Below are 10,230 nucleotides of genomic sequence, written 5' to 3'. Positions count from 1 at the left end.
TGTGGACTAGAATTTATTTTGTGTGACTTATGCACCTGTAAACTTAATCCATATGCTCTTATAGTAACCAGCAAAGTTATGTACCAGTTCCTAAATACGTAGGCATGATTGTGGAGTGACAGTCATCTATGGATTAATAGCTGATGTGCCAAAAAATGGTGTTTTGGTTTCTCCTGCTAGATATGATGACAAAAGTAGTATCAGACAGACAGGATGGAGTCTAGTTTAAAGTTTTAGCTGAAGGGTTACACAGTTATTCAGTACACCATGTACACCAGAGGTGTAGCATGGAATACATTGTGCAGAACAGAAAAAGGACCCTCTGATTTTCTCCTTCAAAGTGACTATCTCAGCTGCTGAGCTGTGTGCAGAAGCATCTTGGCTCATACAACAGCATCATGCTGTGATCTTTTAAACCTAAATTAGATGACACATATAGTTTTTCCTCCAGTATTTTTCATGAATTTGAGCTGTTCCCCCATATGTTCTTATGGTCCGAATCAAAATTTAGAAATGAAAAAAAAATATTTGTTTTTCTCTTTATCTTGGGTCTGAAATGTTGAAATGTTGCCCTCTGCTTCAACCTAAGATATAGACATCCTCTTGTGAATGACAGCAAGACCTCACTGTGTAATCTAAGCTGTTAGATCCGATTTACAACATATACTACTAATATATTATTGGATAGCATCTTTACTCTAACCTTCAGAAATATGCAGTGATATGGTAATGGTTGGTCTGTTGTTTCACTTCAGAAGGAAGCATTTTTCTTACAACCAACTATCCTCAATGTTTCACTAGTTTATTTAGCCTTTCATGAGCATCCACTGACATATAATTGGGATGCAATAAATTAAAAAAAAACAAGACATATAACCTATATAGATAAAATAACAAAGGGATCTTGGATAGAAACTATTTGTATACACATTAGGGATAACACTGATTCACCTTTTTTAACATTTACCCAGATAAAAAAAACATCCTAAGTGATGCCAATGTGTGTGTGTGTGTGTGTGTGTGTGTGTGTGTGTGTGTGTGTGTGTGTGTGTGTGTGTGCGCACATCTGTATTCTCTAATTCCAAGGAACAGTGTGCATCACTGACAGGACTGTACCTAAATGTATTTTTTTGTTTGTTTACTATGTAAATACCGCAAACAATTTTGAGAACAACTGCAGTTGCTGGATTAACTGGAAGTTTTCCATACCTCGTCACCTATTACATTTCTGCATTCTCCATATTAGAGCCTGGCAACCCAAAAGATAAAAAGAGCCATATGAACTTGTTTAATATCTTAGTATTGTGAGAGGGGGGATGATGGCAGCTTCCTAGTTAAGAAACCAAATTGATTTTTTACAATACCAGTGCTTATTGTCATCATATAGTATAATATGCACATTTTAACAATGCTGATATATTTTAATAATACAGCTGTTAAGCTGAGACATATTTTAAATTATATCATGAAGATATACCAGGTAGCCAAAAAGCCGCATATGACTCCACAGCTACAAGCTGGAGAATATTGGATTAAATAAATATTCTGTTTGACAAAGAAACTCTAACTCCATGCAATAGTTTTTTTATTGGCTGAGGATGGTAATGCTTCATTATGACAGTAACTGATGCAAAACTTTGTGCTACCTGGTAAACTATTACTTCTGAAAGATTCAGAACCTTGAATAACTGAAATTAATAATTTCCGTATCCATTAATCTAGCCATGTATCTGTCTATGTAAATATTTATCTGACGTATTTCTGTCTGTCTATATGTACCAAAGCACGTCAGATATACTTTACCACATTCTAACTACATACCTATCAGCCTAGCCATGCAGTATGGTATGAGACTACAGACAAATGCCACTGGAAGATATAGGCCACTTTAAAGCATTTCACTTATAAATGTTTCTTCTTTTCAATTACTTCTTCAGGCTACAATATAGCCTGCAAATGATAAAACAGAATAATTGTATGTATTGTGACTTATTATTATTATTATTATTAGATATGCAATTTTTTCAGTTTGTTTTGCTCTTAAATAATCTTTTTAGTATAGGCTTACTGAACAAAACAGGTTAATTTATCTTTCGTTATGATCATTTTTCATATTATACTGTTTCTACTTTACCTAATCTTTTGTTTTATGCACTAAGGTATATATTGCTAGGCATTGTACAATAAAATAATGTACTATCAACAAAAACAGACAAACCAGACTTAATGAAACAAAGGTAAATGGAATCAAACAAAATTATACATATTAATATAAATATTCCATTTTACCTTGATAATATATGCCTTCTAATGTCACATACAATTTTGTATAACATTGTGGCAGTATAAAGCTATATGTCACACTCCCATTGTATTATGCATCAATGGAGAAAGAACAGTAACAAATGGCAAGCAATAGCAGTACTGAGGAAAGAGGTTATTTACTTGTACTGTGCTGCTTTCAGCCTATGCAAGAATAATAATTACAGTGGGTTTGTTTGTGTCTTTCGGATTTTCCCGGTTAGGGGTCGCCACAGCGGAACTCCGGTCTGCTAATGATTGGTAGTTGATTTTTACGTGCCAAGTTACCAGCCCTGACGTACAACCTTCAATGAAGGTATGCCCATTCACTCATGCCTCCACGCAGAAGACGCTCTAGCTGAGAATTGAACCGGACAGCGTCTTACTGTGAGGCGACAGCGCTACCGCAGCACCGCCACCGTATTCTCAAGTAAATGACAGCCCAAGAAAATGGCAGTATGCTCAGGCAGGTCACATGGTCAGCCGCACAGTGGGAGTGCGAGCAGACTAAACACGATATAACTTTTTATGTGGAATATTGCTCATAAGCACTTGTTTTTGAACATCAAATTAACATGTTTATCACAGAGATGTAAGCCAGTGAAAACATAACATTGTATATTTCAGTTTACACTGTAGGAAAATCAGCCTCCAACAAATAAAATACTGTGCTAAATTACATTTTTGAAGTTGAGACTGCTAACTAATCTATGAAGATAAAAAAAAAAAGTTTTTGGCTTATTCTGATCCAGTCATATCAGGTGCCCTTATTAGATATGTGTTTCAATGGATGCAGTTGATATAAGCAATTAAAAGCTACCTCTGCTTCCCATCTTGAGAAGAAGCTATGGTAGAAAGGCTTCACCGTCTGCTTCCCATCTTGAGAAGAAGCCATGGTAGAAAGGCTTCACCCTCTGTGTCTCATCTTGAGAAAAAGCCATGGTAGAAAGGCTTCACCCTCTGCTTCCCATCTTGAGAAGAAGCCATGGTAGAAAGGCTTCACCCTCTGTGTCCCATCTTGAGAAGAATCCATGGTAGAAAGGCTTCACCCTCTGCTTCCCATCTTGAGAAGAAGCCATGGTAAAAAGGCTTCACCCTCTGCTTCCCATCTTGAGAAGAAGCCATGATAGAAAGGCTTCACCCTCTGCTCCACATCTTGAGAAGAAGCCATGGTAGAAAGGCTTCACCCTCTGCTTCCCATCTTGAGAAGAAGCCATGGTAGAAAGGCTTCACCCTCTGCATCCCATCTTGAGAAGAAGATATGATAGAAAGGCTTCACCCTCTGCTTCCCATCTTGAGAAGAAGCCATGGTAGAAAGGCTTTGCCCTCTGCTTCCCATCTTGAGAAGAAGCCATGGTAGAAAGGCTTCACCCTCTGCTTCCCATCTGGAGAAGAAGCCATGGTAGAAAGGCTTCACCCTCTGCATCCCATCTTGAGAAGAAGCCATCGTAGAAAGGCTTCACCCTCTGCGTCCCATCTTGAGAAGAAGCCATTGTAGAAAGGCTTCACTGTACTCATACTTGAAACTCTGCAGGTTTGCATTCTGCCCTAGTCATACCTTATTCTTCTAACGTCTTTAACTACTTCAGTGGTTTATTTAACCAAGTAAACCTAATAAACCAAGAATGAATACATTCCAAAGGAATTCAATATAAATAACTATAGCAAAAAACTTGTAGAAAGGGTTACCATTATGAAGAACAATTACTTCTGTTAAACCTTTCTTGCTAATGCCAGTGTAACTGTTTATCCTTCAGTGTCTAGAAAATTGAATAGATGATCAGAACTGAACTCCCTCAGCTCCCTGCTGAGTGCTTCTGCAGTCTAAATAAGAATGCTCCAGAACTCGGCTCCTGCCACTTTATTTTAGGTACTATAAACTGCTGACTCAGTATCCGCTGTTTTAACTTTACCTTAGCAACATGTAAGCTTTTATTTATACTTGAGTATTTATAAAATTACAATATAGTTTGCACTGAATTTGTTAGCCAGACATTAAAATGCTTCTGCATTTTATGTGCACACTCTGCATTCTGAAATGTTCTAGAAGATTATATTACATTCATTATTTATTACGTGATAAGAGACGAGTGCATGTGGTACTGGCAGGTGCTACAAAGACAGCAAAAATAAAGTTACATGCTAACAGGAAACACCACTTTACATTTCTGAATAGCAAAATAAATAACTAAATAAAAACTTCAGGAGGTATCTTGCCTTTGAACAAAGAAACACAACACATCAGTGTTTAATACTTGGAATGTCATTGTTGTGTTTTGTTTTTTAATAAGGCAGTGTGATAATTGTATTGTTACATGAATAATACACTGTGTCTAGATTAAACATTATTAATTATGAGATACACTAAAACAGATGCAGTTTTATACTGTTCGTAACAAAGTTGAAGTCTGAATGAATGCGTCAGCTAGGAGTATATCCAAAAATAAAGCATGGCTTATCTCAGACATACCTCTCAACCTCTTAGTGTAAGAAATATGAACAAACCCAAAAATAATGGTGGGACAGAGACCTAAAAAATAGCGACAGTGTTTAAATATTGCTGTTATAAAGTTAAAAAGTTGCTAGAATAACAAGAGATGTACTAATGTGTTTTCTGAAGGATATGAAGTCTGAAACTGAAATGTATGTTATTATTTTGTGATTGCAATCCTCAGTGATTTGCCAAAAAAATCACTCATTTTATGAGGAACAGACCGAAAATATGAGACAAAAATCTGGACATTCTGTGAAAATCTGGACATTTGAGAGGTATGATCATTCCTGTAATGTGATTTAGGTGGGTAGACAAACACAAAGTTTTAATAAATGTATTTAGGCGTGCATTTTTTAGTGTTATTGTACTGAGCAATACAAACAGGGACTGCAGGAAACACAGTTCCACTATCAGCACTTCAATTTAAGAAGTAAGAGTAAGGCCAGCATTGAGTAACTAGCCTTAATCTAGCTCGGCACATATAATTTTCAGTCAATTGCATGTAAGTACTCTCATTTCAGACTCTTCTAAATGGAGCCTGTAGTCTGACATTAGTCTGATAGTAGCAGAAAAAAACTCTGCTTTGCAAGAAAGAGTAAAACGTATTAAACATAGATAGTGGACATCATAGGATAATGACACTTCCTGACTTTATTAGCACCCAGGGTATAATCATTATACTAGCATAATAGCCTTGAAGGTGATCATGACCAATGAGACTGCTAGGTTCTTTCTGCCCAGTTCATGTTGTGAGACTGAGCACTAAAACATGGTATGAGATGATTTTATGTTTAGTATTTAAGAAATGTTGATGTAGCATTTTTCACAGCGGTGACTCAAAGATTACCTTGGGACAAATAGCAGGAGATACACAGTCTGACGGGTGAGTCTTTTAGATCTCTGTCATTTATAATAGCTCTTTTACACACAAATGCCACTTTTGCCATGTGCTTAATTTTCTTAGGCATACTAAGTGGGCATCTGCAGCATTGCACCATATGTACCTTCTCAGGTGTTACTTAACATTTTATCTCCCTAAACCATTCTGTTTTCCCCAGCCCCCACAAATGCATATGCACTGGACTACGACCTCTTGACTTCCCCATAGAGCTCCTTGCTCCCTTGCATATAGTATGCTCCCAACTAAGCACCCTTGCCAATCTCACTGTTATACACACTCAGGATAGACAGAATGCCTTTTTACTTAACATTCAAGAACCAAATTATGAATAGGTGTTTAAAAACCTACTAAAGCTATAGCTCCTAGTACATATTTAATTATTAATGTTGCTTTTTCTTTGTTACTGATCTATTTATTTTGCCTAACAGATTAGTGCTTGGCTTAATGTTCTTGGAGGCTACCTGCTCTGAAAGAGACCGAGACTGTGGGGTCTACCTACTTCATAAAATTAAATGAATAAATAAATAAACAAATAAACACACAAAAATAGATATAGTTAGCACTCGTGCAAACCTTGTGATATCTTAGTGCTTAATGAAGTATTCTTAAGAAGAAAAAGATCACTGATTTTTGTTTGGCGTGCATTTCAGAAGAGGGTAGAACATTCTGAAGTTAGACAGAGTTACCAATATGTAAAATACTGTGTCTAGTCAGTGTTAGTTTGTATGAGGAGAATTCAGCAACTGGTTGTGAGATGAAAAATGTATGCTGATCTAAGAACGACACCCCCTCCACACGTACAGACATTAAAAAAGCATATGTTACACTTTAGTCTTATGTTATTTATTTTCTGCTTACCGTAAGTGATCTATATGTGCATGTTACTCAGTAACAGATAAATGCTCATGACATCCTTCAAGCAGAATAATTGGTGGTGGTGGTGGGGGAGAGCAGACGATAAAGCCCATTTGGAAATTTTTACAAACTAATCCTAGTGCAACCTCTGCTCTGGGACTCCCAAGAGCTGCAGACATTGACTCACATTTCTACTTTGTCAAAATTTACAACAAATGCAAATTCAACAAAACGCATATAGCACACTGCGGAATACTTTTAAATCTCAGCTTCATACTCTCAAAAGATAGTATAGCCATAAAACCGGGACATAATGCAGAAAATAAAAATAAATATACTTTAATGATATTTAAAAGACTGGTCACTTTAAAAATGCATTACGCAGAGTTTAACTTGTGTATAAAAGTGATGGGCAGAGAAAAAGAAAACATGAGCAACTCCCACAAATCAAACCCAGACTTTTGTTCAGAAAAGTTTCCCTTAGGAAACTCAAAAATGTATTTGCTAAGTAACTACACACATAAATAAATAAAGTTTTCACTGATTAAATAACATGTTTGTTCTGAAAAGACCTTTAAATATTATAGTTGTAGAATGTTGCTTTCAACGTACATCCCATTATAGGGTACTTTTATGATATATCACGCAGTAAGCCACTTATTTCTTGTATGGTCTATACAGATTTAAATGAGACTGGGCTAAGACTGACCAGCATTAATGTACAGCGTAGTATATTCAAAATTGCTTTAACTTAGGGTCTCTTGTTGATGGAGGATATATATAAACATATCAAATCATTTGTCCGGCATTTCTACATTAAGAGCATTTTAAGTAGTTTTAATTTGTCTGTATATTATATAAGGGGAAATCAGGCTCAGTTTTATGTATATATGTTAGTTACTTTATGCTAGTATAAATGTTATATATTTAAAAGGTACTGTTGACTTCTAAAGAGGCAAAGTGGATACATGAACTAAATAATCTGTATAAGAGATATCATTTAGGTCAGCACCTGCTAGTATCTTAAAGGAATAATAAAATGATACATAGAGGCATAGACATTTGCTCCCTATGTCTTTGTGGGCAGAATGGGGGGAGTGGGCTTTGATACTGGGGCCATGTTTCAAATCTATATTATTTCTATAATTAAAAATAAACTGTCCCATTACAATACTCATAATTTTAATAGAATGGTATGAATGCAATTATTCTCCATTGAAAATGTATAACAAATCTTCTGTAAGACAGCCATTTCTCCCCAACTGGTCATCAAAGAACTTTATCCATTCAATAGATACTCATACTCCTTAAAAGTGTACATCAAATTGTACGAGGAATTGTGACATTAATCTGTTCAGGGGGGAACTAATCATTGGACCCTGAAAGTTCTAAATTGTAATCAGTTTAGGTTAATAATGAAGTATGTATCATGTCAGACAGCTAGCAAAATACGCATACTACATACATTCTTACATATATATTTTACATATCTATATCTATATCTACATATACATACACAAAGACACACACATATCTATCTATCTATCTATATATATATATATATATATATATATATATATATATATATATATATATATATCTTCATGTGTATGCGTGTATACACACACACACACACACACACACACACACACACACACTGACACAAGTTTGTCCATATGTGTGTTTGTATGTGTATATCTGTACCTACATTATCTAGCTTCTGGCAAATTAAGTATTTTAAGAGTTACATTTCAGTTAGGTTTACATGGGCTGATATAAAAATAAACCCTCTCTCAAAAAATATCCTTAGTTATAGATCAGGCTGAGAATGTGTTGGTTAGAACATTGAACAACTCATGCTATCTTATGTTCTGCATGCCCGTTTACAGTGTAAGTTCAATGTTTTTATATGAAGCTTTTTGCATTTCAGAAAGTGAATATGTAGTTTAGCATAAAAAATACATTAGAGTTTTCAGTTTTAATTTTCTTTAAAAACAGGATATTCTCTGATCAAAGTCAAAATATCGGTTAAATATAAATCCTTGAACAATAAATAATATATATATATATATATATATATATATATATATATATATATATATATATATATATGATATATGTATATAAAATTATCCATGTTATCACAAACTAAGTAAATATTGTATCTATAATGGAGTAGTAAATCATACTCTTTCACGTGTACTGGTTCAGCACAGCAATAAAATTTGTGCTTCCTAAACTCTTAACATAAAATGCAGTTAAATTACAGAATGAAAAAAAAAACAGAGTTATGCCTTGTATAGCTGCCATTTAATCTACTGAGGTTAATAGTCTGCATTGTATTGATTGTAAATTACCCAATAAAGTCAGCTGGAACAAAGAAATTCTCATACCCCAAGCAATAGTTCAAATACCTATCACACTAGACATGATAATAAAATAACAGGAGGGGGTAGTTATGCATTTGTTAACAGCAATGCTTGCAGAGCTTGCATTGATAAGAGCATTCCCGTAGCAATGTTGTACTAGACTCATCAAAATTAGTAACAGAAATAAACCTACACTAAGGACTGTAATGTTTAAACAAACAAAAACAAAAGCCCAAGTACTTTTTATTACCATATAGAAATTGCTTCTACGCACCGATAAAATGCTCCTATTTTCAAAATCCTAGGTAGACTGATTTACTTGTTTAAATAAAACAAAAAAGCTAATGCAGATGCTTTCATGAACTTACCACCAGATAGGGTAACCGGCTAAGACTTCAGTGGCACTGAACAAGCAACATAAAAGTAATCCAAACAGGTAGAAACCCATGGGTCCTGGGGGAAGAAGGCTAGGTAAACTTTGTAAAAAGTTTTTGTTAAAAAGTTCCTGCTGTAGTTTTTTTTTCCCAGGCAGATGACTTGTAGTTGACAGACGTGCTCGCCTCTAGGTGCTTCTTTTTGTGAAGATCTTAGAGAAGCTGCCATAAAAGTGCAGGCTTTGGGATGTCAGCGGGGAGCCAATCAAAATGCATGGCCTAAGGTAAGGGATGATTCTATAGTTCAGAGCTGTCAGTCACGACAGCCCCTCTCTTCCAAGAAGCAAGTATAAACCTTGCTTAAGATCTCTTTTTTTGTGGCTAATTACATTTTAACAGTTTGCTAACTCTTTAGTATTTTTAAATGTTTGCTGGTTACAGGGCAGTTTTCTGTTACTGTACTGTGCCAGAAAAGAAGTTACAGTCACCAAACATATAAACACACACACGCACACACACGCACACACACGCACACACACACACACACACACACACACACACACACACACACACACACACACACACACACACACACACACACACACAGCTTTAACGCTACCAGAAAGCCTATGACAAACACAGATTTTCAAGATGTTCTAATTTTTTTAGCACAAGTAATTCCAGGAAACCTTACAGAGCACTTACAGAGTCTTCAACTAAAACCCAGTCATTGCCGTAGCTTCTGAAACTTTTCTTTGTTGTTACAGATGATACCTGTGATATCATTAGTAAGACTGTGTAATTGCTGCAGCTAAAAAGAACACACTGTCATGACAGGTGAGCAGTACTGGCCAAAACTCTGACTTTTCAGATAAAGCAGCAATACATGGCAGTATTGAAGATTTGACTTAACTCTTTCCATAATCTGTTTTTAGT

General features: G+C 35.5%; 1 protein-coding gene across 1 annotated transcript in view; it reads right to left on the bottom strand.

Moving 5' to 3' along the window:
• The window catches only part of WNT3 (Wnt family member 3), a 430,028-nt gene extending 420,548 nt beyond the window's left edge, over nucleotides 1-9,480 (bottom strand). The window contains exon 1 of the mRNA XM_044055230.1: nucleotides 9,289-9,480. Within this exon, the coding sequence (XP_043911165.1) occupies nucleotides 9,289-9,368 (80 nt within the window). The 5' untranslated portion in view covers nucleotides 9,369-9,480. The remainder of the gene's footprint in view (nucleotides 1-9,288) is intronic.
• Between the last annotated feature and the right edge of the window lie 750 nt (nucleotides 9,481-10,230).

This window comes from Protopterus annectens, chromosome 13.part0, assembly GCF_019279795.1.
Source record: "Protopterus annectens isolate FY-2018-M chromosome 13.part0, PAN1.0, whole genome shotgun sequence".
Lineage (NCBI taxonomy): Eukaryota > Metazoa > Chordata > Ceratodontiformes > Protopteridae > Protopterus > Protopterus annectens.
Note: the sequence above shows the minus strand (reverse complement) of the source record. Positions and strands in the feature narration are given on the sequence as shown.